The 23,286-nt window shown below is 38.2% G+C and overlaps 1 protein-coding gene across 1 annotated transcript in view; it reads right to left on the reverse strand.

Moving 5' to 3' along the window:
* Positions 1 to 23,286, reverse strand: part of ecd (ecdysoneless) — a 197,796-nt gene that overhangs the window by 100,718 nt on the left and 73,792 nt on the right. The window contains exons 5-6 of the mRNA XM_067136676.2: positions 21,112 to 21,253; positions 12,679 to 12,858 (exon numbers count right to left, since the gene is read on the reverse strand). Of these exons, the coding sequence (XP_066992777.2) occupies positions 12,679 to 12,858; positions 21,112 to 21,253 (322 nt within the window). The remainder of the gene's footprint in view (positions 1 to 12,678; positions 12,859 to 21,111; positions 21,254 to 23,286) is intronic.

The raw sequence follows: 23,286 nt of genomic DNA on the forward strand, positions 1-23,286 counted from the left end.
CTTGGCTATTTTATTTCTTGGGTAGTAATCTTCAAATGTAGTGTTCTGTTTTATTTCTCTTTAAAGCCGGAGCATACCCGCTTTTCTCTCTGTCGCCAAATTTAATTTCACATGACTTAGCACTTGTGGCTAGTCACATCACGTTTGTTTAGAGGCAGCTCCTTTTTTCCTTTCTTTTCTTAAATTGCGTTAAAACGTAAAATTTTCAATTTCCATTTTCTTTGGTTGTAAATGTAAATCGTAAATTTCCCCCTCAGGGCTGCCTCTAGTAAATCCATGTCCACTTAGCATACTCTCATTTAGGACAAGCTCCTTATTCAGAAGTGTTTTTGAAAAGGTTGCCTCCTAGAAGGGCTCTGTACTAAGATGTTTATTATTCAAATTGAATCACCACTGATTTAGCTTCATCAGCACTGACAATACCTTTTCACCCCCTGGGTATGGTCCTACCACTTCCCAATTCTGTTCCTTAGTCGTCATGTTGCTCAACCTGATCGTTACAGATTGTTTTTCTCTTGCGTTAAATGTGCGTCTGTTTTACATTTTGTTTGATCGCATCTTAAACATTTTTAGTCTGGCTCATTACTATTATAATTTTATTTTTATTATTATTATTATTATTATTATTATTATTATTTGTTCATTTGTGTTTCTGTATTGATGTATGCAACCGAAGGAGGTTACATAATGGTAGCACAGCGTGGTTGCTGAAGAAGGGAAATTGATGGTGATTATAACCTAAAAGCAATCGTTTAATATTCTGATAAGTACTGTACTTACTTACCTGAATTCACGTTTATCTCTCGAACAGCTGAAGTGTCTGTTGAAAACAGCTGAGCATTTGACCCACTGCGAGTTGTGCACACCCTACCCCGTAAAAGTTACTCGTGTCGTGATCTTGTTCTTCTTCCAGATGACGTAAATTGTAGTATTGTGTGTTATATACTGATCATCGTGTTCAGGTCAAGTTTTAGCATGGAGGCTCATTAGGTTTTCTGAAACATCTGTTTTGATAAATTGCGGCAATAATTTTGAGGTTAATGTTCGTAAATTTTCGTCTATTTCTTCGAGTGTTTTTCGGTTTGTAAATCTTGTGTTTCGGCAAATTATTTTTTAAAGTTTTGTTTCTTGTCACCGGTTGTGTTTTATTTGTTACTATTCTACGTGTGTGATATTCTAAAATTATTTTTGATATCCTATTTTAGCTCGGTACGTATTTAAATTTGCGGTCATGCGGTGCTGTGTTTGGTCTTTTGCTGTATGTGGGTTCGTTTCCGAGTAGGTATGGGACTATTTGGGATGATTCCCAGCCAGTTACTAAATTTGACAATCAGATTAGAGAGTATGGGATCTCTTAATCTGAGTGAAAATTCCCTAGTTTGTGTATTGAGCGTTTCCATCGTGTAAGGTGTCTTGTTTGTTTGTCACATTATTGTCATTTACCCGTGTATTCCTATACTTGCTAGGGAGGGTACTACGAGAGCTGAGATAGTCTTGTAAGGTGAAACATGCTCACCATATTAATAGTCCAGCATCCGCTGAGGCCATTTTTGCAAATTTCGACGGGTTACAGACCTGCACTTGTGCTCATGACATGTTTGAAAACTGGTGCATCTGGTATGAGATTCCTCGTAATCTTTTTCTTGGTATTAGGTGACTAGATGGAAAATGATGTCCCTTGGTATTGTAAATTATTACTAGGAAGATTTTCTTCAAATGTTCATTTCGGTGTCATTATGCTGAGCAATTAATTTCGGTTAAATTCATAGTTGGTTTGCGGGTCACTAAGATTTTGTTTCGGTTATTTTAATTTCATCACCAAAACTTTGTAGTAATATTTTGTAGGAAGAATTCTTCAATTAATTTTCCTGTTTTATTCTTGTTTTGTTCGATTTGCTCAGTGTTAAATTTTTGTTCATTTCTGGTTTTGTGTCTTCTAAATTTATTTACTCAGTTTGCCAGAGTATGGGATCTCGTGGGCTGAGTAAGTTTTCAAAATTGGGTAACCCTGCTGTATCTGTTCTTCCACTTTTGTAAATATTGTAAATGTCATGTGTGTTTGTCTTGGGTGCCTTGGGAAGGCACTTGTGTGTACTGAGACTTAGGGCTTAAGGTGCTGAGAGGCTATTCCTCTCCTGGGAGTACGATATTGGCCCTAAGAGTCTCATTGTCGTGTGATGGAGTCAGTGTTGAGGTCGTTTTTGCCTTTTACCATTGGTTGGTAATGCTGATTCAGGGGTCACTGCACTTGTGTTTCGTGAGCGTTCTTGTGTCGTGTGTTTAAGGACAGATGGGCTCGGTAGCCTTGTGTCGTCCTGTTATCTGATAATCTCTGGTGTGAAGGTGTTACTTGTGCCTTTTTATTGCTTATATCAGTGAGTTGGATTTCTGTATGCGCACTCTTCCATTGCTTTCGTTTTTCATTTTGGAGTTTCTGTTGGTAAATTTAATGTGATCTTAAATTCTGTATTCCTGGCTTAATTGCATCTCAATTTGACTGGCGTGATACGCAATGTATTATCTGTGTTAAGATCTTATCAATGAGTACGACACGGTATATGAATAGTGACTTCTAACCTCATTTAATTGAATATTGTAGCAAGGTTGCAAGCTAACGTAATTAGTTATTTCCCTGTTTTGTGATCCCTTGCAACTTCCTGAACTTTTCCTTTTAATTGTCTTTTTCCCTTCATGTGGGGCGACTAAGTACAGTAGAACCTCGATAATTCAAAATTGGTTAATTCAAAATCTCACCTAATTCGAAGCAGCTCTCGTTCCCGGAAGCATGAGGCATGGTTTTGCATGTTATTTAAATCGTTTAATTCGAAATACGCATAATTCGTAATTCGAAGAACAATGTCAGTCCCGTTACCGAAATTCAGACTTTTAATTCGAAACTGCCTTTACATTTTGAAAAAAAATATACTATTTTACAGAGTAATTTAAATTAAAAATTTCTCCGCGTCATGAAAGAACACGTCTTCCGGAACATGAAGGGGTAACTTTGCGCACTTTCTCCTATTTGGGCGTGTCTACAGTGTGCTTCATATCTGCTATGTTCGAGCGGAATCGTAATTATTTTGTATTCGGAGTTTTTAGGAACGCCATAATTCACAATATCACGTAGCAAGCAGTGTGCGGAGAGGTAGAATCCGCGAACTTTGGCGATGCAGACAGTTGGCGAAAAAGCGTGGCTTATAGCCTATAAACTATTCGTACACACAAATAGTGTCAATGCCAATGAAACTACATTGTTCGTTTGTTTTATTTTTTAAAATGCTCAGGCCAAATGGACTTATGGTTTTAAAGGAGAGAATTGCCAGCCGGCAAATGTACTTTGTTGCTATGCAGTGCACAGTGCACACGGAAGCGAGAGACTTCCTTTCCCTGTCATAGGAAAGTTCTAAAAGCCACGATGTTGAAGAGCGTCGGGCACTTTCCATGCCAGTACAAGGCATCTAAAAATGCAGACAGTACAGTAGGCCTAATCCAAAATATAAAGCATTTGCACAGGGGAGCCAGCATAAGTTTTCCTCGTCTTTGAATCGTGTTTTCTTCCTTTCATTGCGTGAGGTTATGTTTGTCATTGTTTTATACAAGAGCATTATCCGAATAATGTAAATGCACCTTGTTGGATAAATTTTTGAAATAGTGTTTGCCATGGCATTTGAAAAGTTTAAACTGAGAATCAAGGTGATTGCATACATTAATGGGTCTTAGAAATGCCATGGCGGGAAATCGTACAAGGATAGTCACTGTACTGTTGTTGTAATGTCGACGGAAGCTGTATTTGACGGAAGCGAGAGACTTTCTCCCCTCATCATAGGAAAGTTCGATAAGTCGCGATGTTTTAAGGACATCGGGTACATTTCGTGCAAGCACAAGGCATCGAAAATGCATACAGTACAGTAATCCAATTAATAAAGCACTTGCACAGGGGAGCCAGTATAGATTTCTCCTCGTCTTTGAATTATGTTTTCTTTCTTTTGATTTTATTGCGTGAGGTTATGTTTGCCGGCAAGTTATCCAAGTGCATTATTTGAATACTGTAAATGCACCTTGTTGTATACATTTGGAAATAGTTTTTTCCATTATATTTGAGAGCTTTAAACAGTGAATCAAGGTTAAATGCCTGCAGTAATGGGTCTTAGAATATACTGTTAGGCCGCAAGGGTTGGCATTTCCGAAGAACGTGTTGGCGGTTAATTCGAAATCACATAATTCGAAGTCCGATTTTTGCGCCCCAACGACTTCGAATTAACAAGGTTTTACTGTATGTACACAATAATTTAATGTAGTTATTTTCTGGTGTCAGGTACAGTGACTCTATATGTACAGTGTGGCCAAGGCCAGTCCAGCCGGCATGTTTTTGCCAAGTACTCAATCAGCTGATAGATGAAGGAGAGTGATATTATTATTATTATTATTTATTATTTCAATAAAGAATAGACTAGGTCAACGTTTTAAGATGTTATTTATTTTGCTTATGCTGTATGTATATAGGCCTATCAGTATTTGTTATATTCAGAGCCTGACTACCAGCCGTAAAACTTCAAAATTTAGAGTTATACGTGGTATAGGCCTACAAGTCACTATTATTGAAGAGGTTAGAAATTCTGCGATGGTAGCTAGGCCTATATAGTAAAATAGTATAGTCATTGTCTTGAATAATGTATGTGATGTATGTGATGACTGTAAATTTAGCCTACATTTAATTTTTTCTATTTGCTTTACGTCGCACTGACACTGATAGGTCTTATGGCGACGATGGGACAGAAAAGGCCTAGGAATGGTAAGGAAGCGGCCGTGGCCTTAATTAAGGTACACCCCCAGCATTTGCCTGGTGTGAAAATGGGAAACCACGGAAAACCATATTCAAGGCTGCCGACAGTAGGGTTCAAACCCGCTATCTCCCGGATGCAAGCTCACATCTGCGCGACCCTATCCGCACGGCCAACTCGCCTGTTTATTTAAATTTAAGAAAATTATAACATTACCACATATCAGGTTACATAGTTTTACATATAAGAATACACAACGCAGTATCATAAAACTATACATAGAAATTTACTTTTTATATATGACTTATCGGTATGTACATAATCTGAACACACACAGAAAAGAAAATAATATGACTAGTTAACCGATGGGTAGACAAAATTGTATTACCTAGCTCCATATTTATGTTAACATAATATAAGTTAACATAATATACTGTACCATTTTACTCGTGGTACTAATAGAAATAATAGCGAAAACCTGCTACTCTTTAGTGGCGAAAACAAGCAACTGCCATGGTCCCTGGCTTGTGTATAGTTGTCCTTTAATGATGGCTACGGTTCAATCCCTGCAACGAGGAATTAAATATTAGTATCACTATACAACAAGCCTAACGTCTGAGAAAATACTACTTGTTGCTCGGTGAAAACAAGCAGTTGTTATGGTCCCGGTGTACTTGTATTCAGGACTCAATTATCGACCACCCGCTGTTCGATTTCCGTGATGTGCGACTACTTCTGTGCCCCGGTTCGGTTAGTACTGGTAGATATCCGCTGTATTTTAAATATTCTATTTGCTACTATCGGTTTTGCTAATGCACTGTTATCAATACCTTCTTCTTTTTCTACCGTTCTTCCCACAACTGAGGGGTTGTGGATGAGAACTGCGTCACACATGTGGATTTGGTCCTGTTTAGCGGCTGGATGGTATTACTGACGCAAATCATATATAGAGGGATGTAATCACTATTGCGTGTTTCTGTGGTGATTTGTGGTGTGGTATGTTGTCTGAGTATGAAGAGGAGAGTGTTGGGACAAACGCTAACACCCAGTCCCCAAGCCCGACATATTAAAATACCCCACCCGGCCGGGAATCGAACCCGGGACACTCTGAACCGAAGGGCAGTACACTGACCATTCAACTACGGAGTCGGACTATTATTTTTATCATTATAATGTACGGGAAAACTCAACTGGATGCTAGGCGGCACTTATAACCATGTCCTTTAATAGATGAATAGCCATAAAAGTTTGAATTCGAGAATATATCAATCATAATACCTCATACGGTGAAAATGAATGAGACTTACAGTATATGATCGGAAGTGACATTTCCTGTGAGTTTTGTTAAGTACAGGTTTCAGATAAAACAGATATTTTCTGGGATACTTGAAAATTTGTAAAAAATAATATAATCGTGAACATCTCTGTTATTTACCTTACACAGTAAAATCGCACAAAACGTAAAATGTCGGAAATTATATTCTAAACAACTTTCCTTATGTACAGGTTTTCGATGCGGCGAATATTAATGGAGAAATCTGACATTTACTGTCTTGGCCTCTATAAAATTACTAACCCATTTTGTTGTTATTGTTACCATTATAACGCATGAAACAACTCTACTCGGTGTTGGGAGCGTCTTATAACATGCTGAAAACAATCAATTGCCTAATTTAATTTTAAAAACCTTTCCTGAATTGTTTCTACAACCATACGCATAACAGCGTGGCGTAATTTTCTTCAAAACTCAGACCTCAGAAATACGTAAATTCACACACATTTCTTAACTAATAATACTAAATAATCTTCCGTGTTTAATAAGAACATATTTTCGGTGTATTAAGGTTAAAACAGGTAGCCTGTACTTCGCTGAAATTGCATAATGAGTGATCTTACGCTGTGCTGAATAGATACGTTTAAATCAGTTGACGGGACATTTTGCTAAAACATGGCGGAGCCAATCAGAATGAAGTACTCTTGGCCACACAGTACATATAGAGTCACTGTAGTGTCAGGGTAAACTCCGGTAGAATTTTCTTTAGTTTTTCACTTTTTTTTATTTTCTTTATTTGAAATTATTATAGTGCTTGCCTCAGGGGAGGGGGGGGCTAATGTAGTCCCAAGTTTGTGGGGGGGATCTTCCAATGCAGGTCGTGGAGACACTAGTTAGGTGCCTCGAAGCTCCTGTCCACCAGGGTGGACTGAGCTTTTGGAATTCCCCGTCTGCTGCATATGAATTTATGTTGCAGTGGCCGGAGGAGGCTGCAATCCCTGTTTCTTCCTGTCCTATCTAGAGGAGAGGTACGTTATGTCTTGGGCTCTGCCGTTCTATACTAGAACCCAGTGGCCAGATGTCCAGGTGACGACAACCATTTCCTACCTGACAACCTGATGTGCCTAGTTGAGGGGCACCTTCTACGTTTTGGTGCTTTTCGTCCAATACCAGATGTCCAGGGGATGATAACCATTTCCTACCTGACAACCTCATGTGCCTAACTGAGGGGCACCTTCTATATTTTGGTGACTATCGTCCAATACTAGTTGTCCAGATAACGACAGTTGCATATTTACCAGACAATACTTGACGTGCCTATTGGTGGGGCACATCATCATATGTTTTGGACATGTCATCCAACGCCGCAACCAGATGTCTTGTTGACGCCAGTCATGCTAGACTGCACGATTTCGCTATTTCGTTGGTTCAAAGTATGGATGAACCGCATGACTACTTGCTTGTGAACCCAGTTTGAACTGAATTAATGTGGAGGGTGGTGACATCGGCCGAGTCGTCAGTCATATGGTCAGTACTAACCAGTGGTCAGCAGCAAATCCTACCATGTAAATAAAGTACGAACTGAAAATCTAATGCAGAAGATACCTTTGTTATTGTTTTCCACAGTGCTGTATTTTATTTTCAGTGGACATAATAGTGACAATCTGATTTTTTGAAAATTTGATATCTTTTTCACAGTGCTGTATTTTATTGCAGTTTTCTGTTGACACCAAAAATGGAATTTTAATTTTTTGAAACCCAATGCAGAAACTGGACTGCTAATAAACTGTAATAAAATAATTTTTATCGAGCTATGCTCGAATTTTAGGGCGGGGAGGATGTAGTGATTGTAAAATATTTAGCTGGACTTCGAAGATTGAACTGTGGGGAATCTTGTATGTTCATGTGTTTATTTATTATATTTTTTTTTTTAATGTCATCTGTGTGTAAAGATATCTAGGATTATTTCGTTACGGCACTACTTCAAAATTGTTTGGGTATTATTAAAAATTTTATTAGGTCTTAGGAACATCTAAAGGTAAGATGAAAATCTTGTTAGGCACACGGTGGTGCACGGCGCCACATCTGGTAGGATGCTTCAAGGATTTTCTGGTTGCAACTTCTCAAAGCCATATGTGGTATTTTGTAAGCATTTTTTTTCTTGGCCTTCATTGGGCATAATAAGACTATTTGCGACTGGCAAACGCAAGAAATGCGGGGTGCTAATTGGTTGTTTCACGATTTCACACATTTCCGGCAGAGGAGCTCTTACTAAATTTTACACTATTGGCGAGAGCCAAGCGGATCCAAGCCGTCCTACTATTTTGACTGCCGACGGGAGAAGTTCTCTCCTCCAGTTGATGGGTCTATTGCCCTCCCCACCTATAAGGTAAGCACTTGGCTATTTTATTTTTCGGATAGTAATCTTCAAATGTAGTGTTCTGTTTATTTCTCTTTAAAGCCGAAGCTTGCCCGCTTTTCTCTCTGTCGCCAAATTTAATTTCACATGACTTAGCACTTGCGGCTAGTCACATCACGTTTGTTTGGAGGCAGTTCCCTTTTCCTTTGTTTTCTTAAATTGCGTTAAAATGTAAAATTTCCAATTTCCTTTTTCTTTGGTTGTAAATGTAAATTGTAAATTCCCCCCTCGGGGCTGCCTCTAGTAATTCCGTGTTCTCTTAACATACTCTCATTCAGGACAAGCTCCTTATTCAGAAATGTTTTTGAAAAGGTTGCCTCGTAGAAGGGCTCTGTACTAAGATGTTTATTATTCAAACTGAATCAACACTGATTTAGCTTCATCAGCACTGACAATACCTTTTCACCGCCTGGGTATGGTCCTACCGCTTCCCAATTCTGTTCCTTAGTCGTCATGTTGCTCAACCTGATCGTTACTGTTTGTTTTTTTCTTGTGCTAAATGTGCGTCTGTTTTAGATTTTGTTTGATTGCGTCTTACACATTTTTAGTCTGGCTCATTATTATTATTATTATTATTATTATTATTATTATTATCATCATCATCATCATTTGTTCCTTTGTGTTTCTGTATTAATGTATGCAACCAAAGGAGGTTACAGCACGGGAGTTCAAAATAATACGAAAATTACTGAAACTGCTCTGAAAATCGGGGAATCGGTCCCGGCGATTGGGAAGAACGATGGAAAATCGGGAGTCTCCCGCTTAAATCGGGAGACTTGGCACGTCTGGACTAGCAAGTCATCAATAGCACCGTCACATATGAACAAAAGGAACAGGTACGAAACATATACTCAGACATAAGAATCGGCCGATGATGAATAGCCAATCCATAAATTGTGTTTTATGAATGCTTGTATAAACTAGTGTGCCAACACTTTGGTAAAGTCATGCCCTGCCACTGAGAAGAATAGGGGTTACCCGGAACAATGATGGACTCAACCATGGAGGCAAGATTAGCTTTACTACTGCCAATAAAATATTTTTGTGAACTCCAGGGTCATTACAGATAATTTCATTAAAAACTTCTTGTATATTCTGTCACATACTGGATACGAGAAGGTTTTGTAAAATTTGGTAACAAAATAATTTAAAGGTAAAAGATGAGGAACTCTATAAAGCCACAAATCCAGTTGCAAATAAAAGATTGTGGAGGCTCTTAGTCAATTTACAGATATGAGCAGATTGAATGCTGAAAGGCATTACAGTCTATAATGAAGATGGTTGGATGGACACTTAAACAGATCCTGATTGAGGACACAGCACATACTTTCAATAATATATAAGTAATAATAATAATAATAACGTAAATGTTTCCACCTTTTCAATACAATATATTCACAAAATTACAAAATTATACGGTACTAGTTTCGACCCATCTAGGGGTCATCATCAGCCGTATTGGAGCAAAGATCATTTGTGGCGAAATCCTAAGACAATATTATTTTAAAGAATAACAAGTGAAATGAGATGTTATGGTAATAGTTAATAATACAAGGAATATACATACTAAGAGGTTTTTAACAAAGAATAAAGTATAAATGGGGTGTTGTAAAAATTATAATCATGGAAATCAGTAAGTTCTTGTATTGAAATGAAATATGGCTTAGGAAGAGGGCTTAAGGTGGGGCTGAAGGGTGCGGGAGAAAGTGTAATTGTCTTGGAAAAGTACCTTTGATTAAATTTGGGATTGAGTTTAGGTTGGCTGCATTATTGTTTCTGAGGAAAGTGATAAATAGATCGAAGAGTATGTTGGGTTTCTCTGAGATTTCATTGAGATTGTGACTGGCATTAAAGTATTGGTCTAGGTGTATGTAGTAATTTTCCATTATGTTCAGTAAAGGGCCCTTGTTTGCTAATACGAGGATGTCCATGTCTTGTTCAATATTGGTGAAATTATGGTTATAATCTTGCATGTGTTGGCCGATGGCTGAAAACTTGTTGTATTTTATTGCGTTAGTGTGCTCGTGGTATCTGATAATGAAGTTTCTCCCGGTTTGGCCGATGTAGGTTTTTTTACAGGTGGTACATTTGATCCTATAAACTCCTGATTTTAAAAAACAGCTGGTCTTGTTGATGTGTGAAGTATTGTATAAAACATTCATGTTCTTATTGTTGGTTTTGAAGGCTATTTTAACGCCTTGTTTCTTAAAGATGTTGGTTAACTTGTAGATATCATTGTTGAACGTGAAGGTGGAAAATGTTAGAGGTTTGGTTATTTCTTTTTTGAGGGTAGTTTTTGGGCGATGTTTGTGTTTATTGATTATCCTTTCTATAAAATGATTGCTGAAGCCGTTGAATTTTGCGATTCCGCGGATTGTGTTGAGTTCGTTTTTTAGATCTTTATTGGACATAGGTATGCTGAAGGCTCGGTGAACTAGGCTGTTGTATGTGGCTCGTTTGTGGGACTGGGGGTGCACTGAATCTTGGCGAATGGTGGAGGCTGTTTGAGTGGGTTTTCTGAAAATTTTATAACTGAAAGAATCTGAGTTTCTAGTGATGGTTAAATCTAGAAAGTTGATTTTTTGATTTGATTCGGATTCTAGTGTGAATTTGATATGAGGATCAATATTGTTGAGTCTTAAGAGGGTGGTGGGTGCGTTAATTGATTTCTCATTCATGATTACAAAGACATCGTCGACATATCTGGCCCAAAAGAGAATGTTTTCGAATTCGTTGTCAATTTTGGTGTATTCGAGGAAGTCCAGGTATATTTCTGCTAAGATACCTGAGGCCGGTGACCCCATTGCCAAACCATTTTGTTGATATATGACATTGTCAAAAGTGAAGAAGTTATTGTCGATGATAAGTTTTAATATTGTGATAAAGTCTTGTATCTCTAGTTTGCTTAAGTGGCTGTTTTTGTTTAAATTGTTTATAATTATCGGAATTAATTTTGATACTTGTATGCTTGGGTACATGTTTACAATATCGAAAGAGTGGATGGAGTGATCCGGTTGCAAATTGAACTTGTTTAGTTTTTCTACTAGCTCAGATGTGTTTTTAATAGACTTTTTGGATAAGAATTGATAATTTTTTCTTAAGAAACATTGGATGAATTGTGATATTCTGTATAAGGGGCTCGGTCTATAGTTGATAATTGGCCGGATGGGAATTCCGGTTTTGTGAATTTTGGGAAGAGCTTTAGCAGTGGGGAGTCCTGGGTTCATATGTATGAGTTTGGATTTTTCCTGTTCGGTAAATAAAAATGAAGTGTTTTTAAGAGTTTGTTTAAGTAGTTTTTGAATTTTTTGGGTGGGGTCTTTTTTGATTATGGAAAATGAGCTGTCTGTGAAAAAGTTTCTTGTTTTTTCAATATATGCTTTTTTATCCATGATAACTGTTGCATTGCCTTTGTCAGCTTTGGTTACGATGAGTTCGTTGTCTTTAATTTTCTTCTTGAGGGCGTATATGCGCTTTTGTTCAGCAATTTTTTCTTTATTATTGAGGTTATTTGCGGGGTTGGTTAAATTGTGGAGGATATCAGTCAGTTTCCTTTTAACATCGGTTCTCACCTCATTTTGCGTGTCTTCCGGCATTTTGCTGATGGCTAGCTCTGATTCTGTGATCATAGTAGCGGCTATGTTGAGGCTGTTCAAGTTTGGCCAGTTGTGTTTCGGTCCTTTGGATAAAGTTAAGTGTTCACTTTCATTTAAGGGCGTGTTAGATAGATTTACAACAGCTGGATGAAACTGCGTACGATCGAACGTGTTACTATTGGAGTTTCTAGTTTGTTGGTTATGTAGTTGGCAGTTTTTTAGCCTGTTGAGTTTATTCTCCAAATTTGACTGTTTTTTGGCTAGTTCGTAGAATAATTTGTTCTCTACTTCTTGATAGAATAGTGTCCATTGTGCGTTTGAAAGTAGTTTAGTCGCTGCGAGGTGAGTGTCGTATAATTTCTGATTCAAAAAATATTTCTTCCTGTACAAGAATTTAATTTCGTCTCTTAACCATATTTTGTTTGTTTTGTTTTGAGTTTTGATGGTTTGAGGTGAAGTCCGATGTTTCTTTTTATTGCTTCTTAGAAAATTAGGTGTCAAGTTAAGTGATATACATTGCTTTAGGATAGGTACTCTACAAAATTCGATCATAAGAGGAGACCAACAGAATAAAAATGTAAGTATAAATAATGACTGAAAAGAACTCACCAGTTTAACACCAAGATTATGAGCTTTGAAGTCTGGACTGTTCACTGGTGGCATGTTCCAACCAGTACGGCGATCAGGAATATACTTGTGATGTGTTATCATAGCATACAAACACTTAGTAAACGTAACACAAGTTAATACTCTATTTTCTGGAGGAAAATAACGCATTGCTCGACAAGCCTGGGGACAAACAAAATGAGAAGGCATTACAATAATATCTAGCCCTATAAGAACAGATTCTAAAGAACTAAATACAGGGTGGAAGGTAATTGCTCGACCAAATTAACATAAGTAATAGATCTTGCGGAGAGAACCACAATGTTGCAAGTTTAAGGCCAGAAGCTTGCACTGTTCTTGAGGAAAGTCGTGTTCATGGAATTGCAAGAATTTCAACGCAGTGAGTGGCAGTAGCTACTAATGAGGCTGCCGAGATATAAAGTAAGTGTTTAAACCGGTTGCCGCCTGCTGTTGTATCTTCAAGGTCGAATGAGCACTGTCAATATAAACAACAATAACATGCATATCATCTTCCCAAAGGAATGACTAGCACTAGTGCATCGACGAAGATTTGTATCAGTACAGAACTTCACACTTTAAACTTAACAAGCGTAATGAACGTTCACTAACTAATCAAGAATATGGCATTAAGTGTAACTTGGCCTATTACAATAATGATGATGATGATGATGATGATTCCTATCCATTATTTGTACCCTGAAGGTGAAAACAGAAAACAATGGAACACTATATTCAAGACGGCTCGCAGTGGGACTCAAACCAATCTCTACGTGATTGCAGCAAACTCGCTGGAATACATCAGGTTGGCCAGCCCGTTAAAAAATAATACCATAATGAGAACACACTGTCCGGCTGCATAGCTGAATGGCCTTCCATCCCTCAAGCCATGGGTTCGATTCCTATCCAGGACAGGGATTATTACATTAACAAGTGCATTCCTACAGCTTGGGGACACAGGGTTTCTGTTGTCTTCAACACTTGTACGCAGCACACAAGACATGACAATCACTACAACCAACAACATATTAACACACAGAATTTCTCCTCTAATGGTTGGTATCAAGAAGGGCATCCGGCCACTAAACTCAATCTTCTACAACCCCTTACCCCGCAAGAAAAACGAAATAAGATGGGCTATAATAGAAAAAATCCCAGTGGCATCACTGCTTGCTTCTTACCAAGGCAGTCCGGATTTGATTCCCAGCCAATATATGTGGGATTTACAAAAGGAAATATGTTCTATGGGCCAGATTCCACATAAAAAATGGAAGTCCCATGGCTTATGATAACAAAAATAAAGGTTACGTAAAACTCAGGTGTAGTTTACCTGTTTAAAAAATTGTGAACACAACAGCAAAACATTTGTGTACCTTTTAGAGAGTGATACACTCAACCAGATTGGTTGTGGGAAATGGTGCACATTGTTGCAGCAGGCGTTTGAAATGTCCACCATTGGCAGAAATACTGTATAATACTGTATAACCCCAAATACCACCCGCCACCGAATAAGACCCGCACCCTAAATTTAAGACAGCAAAATACGAAAAAAATAAAAAACATATATACCTATTTAATTTTCTTCAAATATACCACAAATATATATTCAAACAGCTTACAATGAATAAAATCATCACAAAAATCGTAAATAAAATCGGTCCAATACTCAGATTATTCACAATTCACCGTAGCCATCTAAAGTCTCACCAAAGGAACTTTCGTTGCTGGCATTTTTCCACAAATAGTCGTCCTCACTACCATCCACTGAATTTGAAATTCTGCATTTCTTAAAGCTTTTGGACACTAGATTGTTGGGAATGTGTGCCCATGCGGTCTTGATCCAGCTGCATATTAGTCCCACTTCAGGCCTCTTCACTTGTCCGGTTGGCGTTAACGCGTGATCACCATCAGACATCCATTTGGTGTACAACTGTTTCATTGCAGTTTTGAAAGGCCGGTTCACGCACACATCCAACGACTGCAGAATAGAAGCGAGTCCTCCGGGAATTATCGCAAGATCGGTTTTTTCCTTTCCCCCAACATATCTTTTACGGCATCAGTTGTATGTCCTCGGCAACTGTCCAACACAAGCAGGTTTCGTTTTTGTAACAAAGCTCCCGGGCGATGCTGCCATACGCACTTCACCCAACCCTCAACTAATGAACTGTCCATCCAGCCGGGCTCGTGTTCTAACAATAACACCAGACGGTAAGTTTCCTTTCGGAAGCGTTTTCCTTTTCAGAACCATATATGGAGGGGGTTTTTGGTTCCATCCGCTAACACGCACAACATTACCGTGCATCGTTGCTTTTCGTTACCACCTATTCTGATGGTTACACTTTAGAACCCTTCGTATCCAACTGTATTTTCCAATGCCATTTCAAAATAGACAGGTGTCTGGTCAGCATTCCCAATTTGAGACAGCAAAGAAGAATTTTGCTTCCTAAAATGAATAATGTGACACTGAAAGGCCGTTCATATTTCTTCACATGCCCCAGGGAAACATTGCGAAATAGACGTATGTCTCCGAATGCACAATCCCTTTCTCTGATAAAAGTTTCGGATTAATCCGTTGCTTGGAGTAAAACCCTGTGTTTTGAGTTCTTTTGAGATCTCTAGTGCTTCCAATTGACATATTTCACTAGAAACACCATATCGTAACTCACGTTTATCTATCACAAATTTGTGGAGTCGTTCTTCAAATTTCCAGAAACACTGCACTCTGCCCGCGGAACGCTCTGCGATCGCCGTTCCTTTTTTTTTTTTTAGGTTTCCTTCTTCTCCTGCCAATCACAATTACATCTTCTTCTTCTTCTTTTTATGATGCAGTCTCCCTCTGAAGGTTGGCGATCCAATTGTTATGATTACACGCGAAATGGCAGCACAGAAGATTTATATCAACGCATGTCCATACCACCGCCGCAAGTCTTTCAGCCAGGAATTTCTCCGTCTTCCCACAGATCTTTTCCCATCAATCTTCCCTTGAATGATCAGTCGGAGAAGTTCGTATCGTTCACCTCTCATGATGTGCCTGAGGTAGCTGAGCTTACGCTCCTTGATGGTTATGAGAAGCTCTTTCTTCTCGTTCAAGATGTTGAGGACTTCTTCAGTTGTTTTCTTTTCTATCTACCCAAGATATTCGGAGTATTCTTCTGTATAAGTACATTTCAAAATATTCAATCCGCTTCTCCAATAAAGGGCTACGCGTCCACCCTTCGAAACCATACAGAAGGACAGGAAAGACATAACAACATAGCATTCGAACTCTGAGATGGAGTTTGAGTTCTCGGCTGGTGAATAAGGTTCTCATGGTATTGAATATATTTTTTGCTTGTCCAATCCTGGATAAGATTTCACATTTTGAATCACAATGCTGGTTCACTAGAGTTCCAAGATATTTGATGGAAGATACTTGTTGAATGATGATGATGTTGATGTAAAGGGAGGCCTGTTTTGGTGTTTTCAAGAATACAATCAGCTTGGTCTTGTTAATATTCAAGGATAAACCGTAGGTTTCACTGGTCCTCACGATGTTGTTTATAATGATTTGAAGATCACTAGAGTTGCTGGCTAACACAATCGTGTCATCAGCAAATCAGATGTTAATAATGACATAACCATTAATCTTGCTACCTAGATCAACATCTTCCATAGCCTCTCTGAACACAGCTTCAGAGTAGATGTTGAAAAGGAGTGGGGACAGGACACATCCCTGGCGGACACCTCTTCGTATAGCTATGTTCTCAATAGTAGTTCCGTTGATTCCAGTACAGATGGGTAATGATACGAAGATCACCAACATCTACACCAGTAGATTTTAAAATCTCAACAAGTTTTGCAAGAGATACGCAATCAAAAGCTTTTCGGTAGTCGATGGAACAAGCGTGCACATCTACATTCATATCTAGGCATCTCTGGGTCAAAACATTCAACGAGAAAAGAGCCTCACGAGTACCCAGCCCATTCCTAAAGCCAAACTGAGTATGTCCAACTTGGCATTCGCATTTGAGGTAGATTCGAGTGTGGATGATATGCAGAAATACCTTTAGCACATGGGACATAAGGCTGATCATACGATAATCATCACAATGTGATGCACTAGCCTTTTTAGGTATGGTGACAAAACTAGATCTTAGCCAGTCAGATGGAATTCTACCAGATTTATATATTACGTTGAATAATGTTAGCAGCTCTAGTCCTCTGCCATGGCCTTCAGCAATGAGTTTGAGAGTTTCTGCATGTATCTTGTTCGGACCTACAGCTTTTCCATTCTTCTGGAGTTTGATAGCATACAGTACTTCCTCTTGGGTTATATTTGGACTTGTTTTGCTGCCTTCGCCAATAAAAGGAGGTTTGTCTGGCCATACATCACTAAATAGTTTTTCAACATATTCTTTCCAACACTTCAACTTGTTTTCGACTCCTACCAAAAAGGTGTCATTGGCATCCCTCAGTATAGCTATACATGGCTTGTGATATTTCCCTACAAGTTCCTTGATCTTCTTGTGGAGATTAAACAAGTCATGTTCCTCTTGGAGAAGTTCTATTTCTCTGCATCTCTCCATGAACCATAGTTCTTTTGCTTCCCTACACTTCCTGCTCACTGTCCTGTTTAGTTCTTAGTATTGGACTTTGCTTACATGTTTCACTTTCCGTCATCAATATCGCACTTTCTGCCAACGGCAAGATTTCCATATATTTCAGCTTAGCTTACAACTTTGGTAAGTTTCTCACGCACAGTAAATGACCAGAGATGCCATTTTGAATCCATCGCTTACTAGTGAGACAACACTTTCACGGGACAGATACGGAACTCGAATGTGAGCGAGGTAGACTTCTGTAACCAACAGTCTCGACTCTCGCAAAGTATGATATCCTGGGAGATCAGCTATTCGCACACCTAGCATGCCAGCAACACTTGTGAAATAAAAGACGATCGAGCATCCGCAGCAGCAGTTTTCATATTTACCGCATATTTACCCATATTCTTTGATTTACCGTATTTCATTACCTTATATTTCGCGTTTACATGCCACTGAAACTGTACTGAGAAAAAATCGATCTTGTTTTCTAGAACACAATAAGACCTGAATGCCCAACTGCATGTGGTATATTGAGTATGGTAACCGTATTAAAATATATTTCAATACTCCATGTAAACATAGTAAATATTTACGTGAATAAACGGCTTGAATGTGACCTGCACCCAAGATTTAGAACGAATATTTTTGGGAAAAAAAGTGCGGATGGTATTCGGGACTATACGCTACATGCTTAGCACCTTCTGAGTAAATTCTCTTGAACTCGTCTCAGTCCTTCGTGGTTTTGACTGATGCCCTGAGCAGCTCCCAAGAAATGTTCCCAGAACTCTTGGAGGGTTTCCATTTCTCTACAATACACGTTAGATTTAATTACTCCCAAAAGAAGTAATCTAGGGGGATTGTTAAGGATAGGTGACATCCAAGTGGCGGCGCATTGCATTGATAATGTGCGGGTGTGCTCTATCATGTTGGAACAACATGTGCTGCTGGGTATGGGGTGGAAAATCATATAGTAGTAGTACAGTGCCTTCCAGAAACTGTAGATACGCCAGTCTATGACGTAATACTACAGGTCCTGTAATACTGCCTTTCAACATCACTGTCTACACAAAAATGTAAAACAAAACCTGGTGGTGGGAACATCTCATACAGGACTGTTCTCCGTCCACACGAGTTGTGAAAATTGAAGATGCCATTTCTCGTAAATGAGGCCTCATCTGTAAACAAGATATGATTCACAAAGTCTTTGGGTTGACGATGGGCCCATTAACAGCAGTGCATGTGTAGCGCTTAATCTCTCACCGATAGGCGCTAAACACACTACAGATGTACGGATATTGCCGGTCTTCCCGTAATGATTGTAGGGAGGTCCAATGGGACACTTGTACCACTGCCGCGATTTTCTGAATACTCCTACTGGGATCCTCTGTACGATGATCACGTCAAGCACCAGCTTCATACCTGGGCATGACATTTCCGGTGTCGGTTATTCTCTGTATAACTGCTATAATCATATGCCAATATGGAGCCCTTCTTTGTGGAAACTGTACAGCATACATCTCCGCAGCTGCATGAGAATTCTGTTCTACTTCGTAGTAAATTAAGATCCTGTTCAAATATTCCCTCGATTTGAACTGTGCCATGGTTAAGCTAAGCAGTATGTGTTCACTACCTACACACTTAGCCATGTCTGGATTATAAACATTATGTCACAGGTCGCCCCTCCCTTCTGAACAAGGCTGCCGTCCATGCGCACAGTCCAGTTCATCAAAGCTGCATGCCACACGTTCTCTGCTACCATTCAAGGCACAACTTGAAATGTTTTTACTGCTGAACGCATTGAGATACAGAACCAACCAATAAGCATTTGTTTCTGTTCTGGCACTTATTCCTAGGTGTTTGTACACTCCACTGTCTTGCATTTCAAGCCATTAACCCTTTCCATCACTGATTTCATTGTATTATAGTGTAACAGTGCAAGTGATCCTCTCTCTAAGATCCATTACTTGTGTTAATTTGATGCATCAGTTAGCTTACACCTTGCATATAGCATGGAAAAAATATAATTCATGAAGAAAAGAAAACGCTGCTCTAGACAACACATATACCTAGTCTTCTCATTTAGACAATAATAGTTGCACAAATGAACATGTTCATCAGCTCCAAAAAAAAAAAAAAGATTCTTTACTACCATCAATAAAATATTTTTGTGAATTCCATGGTCATTAACACGTTTCCTGCTATTGTTGCACTGTTAGAATTAAATGCGAGTGCATCACAAGTCACCAATGTCTCATTATTTCACTTTTTAATTGAGTTGCTGTTGTTACTGCTTTATATACAAGGCTCAGAAAATACCGTTGTTCAAACTCATATACCTGACATGTGTGAGGTTAAGTCTGATAATCTGTGTTAATATCATATACGTAACAATGCATAGCTAATTAGCTACGATTTCAAAGATAGGACGGCAAAGGCGTGTCCTACATCCTACATGTTAGGCATCATCCTCTACAGAAGATGGTAAGAAGTCAGATTTCTTTAGTACTAATATATGACTCATCCCAGAAATATGAAGAAAAATCATCATCATCATGAATTCCCCAGAGAAATAAAAAATAAGAGGAATTCATTGATTTGTTAAATATATGTGAATGTAGAAACAAAATTAACAAACACATTCAACTAAAGATGAAACATATACCGGTATGACAGAAGCGGTAATGGCAGTTAAAAAAATGAAAGAGTTGTAGAATTAGATGATGTTGGAGTAGATAATAAATACAGCCAGATCTCTGATAATGTGCAGATATAAATATTGCTTGAGATTGCAAAGAAAGGGAAACAAGCTCCAGAAAATAGGCAAAATGTAAAAAGAACAATTAAAGAGAATTTGAAAATGTAACAACAGAAGAACATTTTGGGTTTAGAAGTGGATAACATCAAAGCAGATTTTCATTGAGAGAAAATATGGAAACAGATTGGGAATAGGGTATGGACATAATAATGATTTACTGATTTGCAAGAAAGTTTCAAGAATAGTTTGATGTAATAAATGGAAAGAACAATGGTGCATGCCAGCAGTAAAAAAAGGCATGGATGATAAGAATGAAGAGAGGAGGAAAAATATCAGTAAAAATTACGAAGATCTTGAAGAAGTAGAAAGTGTATTAATGGAGAATTCAAGACTGGATTAGATATCAGTGTTTTCTATCAGTGAGTATAAAATCAAATTTGGAAGATTTCCACTTCTGAAGAAGCACAAGCCCTTAGGCGTACTCAAAACTGAGTACCTGATTCATTCCTGGGGGCCCAGGTGGCTGGGTATAGGGCTAACTACTCTATCCCATACAGTGCTGAGGTTATGGATAGTGGAAGCCTTTACCTTTCACTCCTTCAGGGGCCTCATGGTCTGTACAGAGAACTAACATGATATACACAGGCAGTCTGGCTAGTGAAAGATGATGAAAAACAGAAGTAGGAAGATAAAATGAAATTTCTAAAGTAGAAAATAAAAAATTAGGCAGAAACTGTGATAAAATGAAGACATGATAGATGATTTGGTCATATAAAATAGAAGACTGAACAGGGGGGTGCCAAATCTAACCATGAAATTACAAATGAAAGGTAAGAAATGCTGAGGAAGACCTATACGACAATACGTGGATTTAGTAAAAAAAAAAAAACAAAAAAAAAAAAAACAATATAAGGTAACAAAGTTACTAAGTGGACAAGAACAAGGTGAAAAGATGGACAGTGGTGGAGAGATGAGAGGAATTAATGAAGATGATAATGACGATGATCTACTGCAATGAGAGGTTAACAAATGAACTATTGAGAGTAATTTTATTTTTTGATAACTAAATCAATTTATTACCTTCATATCTATAGGGTCTCTATTGCAGAAGGCTAAAACTGCAGGAGCTATTAGACTTGGTTTCGCCTTCAATAATGCAGCAACTGCAACTGGAACATATGCAGTTGCTCGATGCAGAAGTTCTGTAATCTTCCCAGGATACCTAGAAAAAAGGAGGGGATAAAAAGAAATATTAAACAAATATCTGAAGGAAAAATCAGCTTCTTTTAAAGGTATACTATACTACTAATATTATGCCTGTAAGGAACATCACACAACAGCAATAATCAGTATATTACCCTACCTTCTCACCGATTTAAATTCAAAAGAGGATATGAGCTTGCATACAGCAACAGCCCTACTCCATTTAAGCACAGAATACAAGTTAGGAAACAGATTACAGGCAGCAAGATACTGAATTAGGCAAGCCATGAAATAATGTGTGTAATAATTAGAGGCCTTATTTTTTGGTAATAGCAATACACACACATTTTTTTCATATCTTCTTTCTTGCCTATATATGACCTTGTAGGTAATTAAAGCCCTGTATTTTAGCAAAATGAACTCGCAAAATATTGCAAAATCTGATTTACTGTAAGAATTGCGCAAATAATCACGAAAAATGCAAAATAGGACCAGAAAAGCTCCCCAATAAATGTTGAAATGCTTCTGAGAACTTGGCTATTGTAGTTTCCTTCTCAGTTGCTTGATAGGCTGTATATTCTATACAGAAACGTACACAAAGTGATGGGCACTGTGTATTGGAAGTATGTGTATTCAGTTCTGGAATCTCTATGACAATCAATAAAAATCGGTACATGTTATCGATTACAGCAAATGGTGTTGTGATCGTAGCAAGATCGGTCGTAGATACAGCAGTGTGCATTATGCTCTTTGGCAGTGAGTTCGCTACTGGCAAATCTCCAGCATTTAAATATAAAAATGCGGAAAACTAAAGTCACAACTCTTTTCTTCCATGGCCGAGGAATACAACAGTGAGGCATTCTATATATCTGATGCTGCTAGAAAGATTCCAATGTGTAAGTACTGTAATGTTCGTATTACGTGGAAACGGAAAGACATGTGCGATAAACACTGCAGAGGATCAGACACACACAAAAAGAAGGCGAATGAAGCCAAATGAACATAATTCTAAGCGGCAAATAATAATTGACGATACTTTACACATCACAAAGAAGTTGAAAAGTGACAGAGAGCAGTTAGTAATACACACAACAAAAGCATTCATGCAAGCCAGCATCCCTACAGAAAAAATGGATAACTCTGGCATGAGTACATGGATGATTACAAAAGGAAAGATAAATAATGCTGTCTTTCTTGTAAAATACCACGGTATTAGTAGGCCTATTGTAAATAAATCGCCTGGTGGAGTAGTAATAATGTTTTTGTCACACTAACTACTTTTACGGTTTTCGGAGACACTGAGATGCCGAAATGTTGTCCCGCAGGAGATCTTTTACATGCCAGTAAAACTAGTGACACGACGCTGACGTATTTGAGCACCTTCAAATACCATCGGACTGAACCTGCCAACTTGGGCTCAGAAAGCCAGCGGCTTAACCGTCTGAGCTACTCATTCCTGGTCGGGCAGCACCAACATATCCATGAAAATCTTCCAGGGCTATATAGCTTTGCAAAATGCAGTGAAAGCACATCTGGTACAAGAGAAGCAAGAAGACCTTGTTAGTGAAGTTTTAGAAGGTTTGAAAGAAGACCACAGTAAATTTGCATCCCAGTGTTTGCAAGCATTATAGTTTCCAACGTCTAATGTGGTCAACGAAAGGGGCTTCTCTGCTTACACAAAGATACTTTCTGTCACAAAACTCTGCATCCTGATAATGTTAAAACCATGCTTACTATGTAGACAAGTAATTCAAAATGTGAAAAAATGTAAGCTATGTATAAATTCATATTACAGGGCAGATCACCTAACTTCATTTCGACGTATCAGTGCTTTATATACCGGTATTTATTTCTATAACATTTTTTATATTTAGTTGTTCTAGGATTTAATAACACTTTAATATATTACAAGAGTTCACTTTAAAACCTCTAATCACAAAATTAGTTAGATTTACTCCACACTATAAGGAAGATATCACAAGAAACATCGATCACTATGACAATTTATTTCACGAAATACCTACCGAAATAGTGTCAGTTTTAACACCAAAA

Source organism: Anabrus simplex, chromosome 1 (genome assembly GCF_040414725.1).
Source record: "Anabrus simplex isolate iqAnaSimp1 chromosome 1, ASM4041472v1, whole genome shotgun sequence".
In the NCBI taxonomy this organism is placed as follows: Eukaryota; Metazoa; Arthropoda; class Insecta; order Orthoptera; family Tettigoniidae; genus Anabrus; species Anabrus simplex.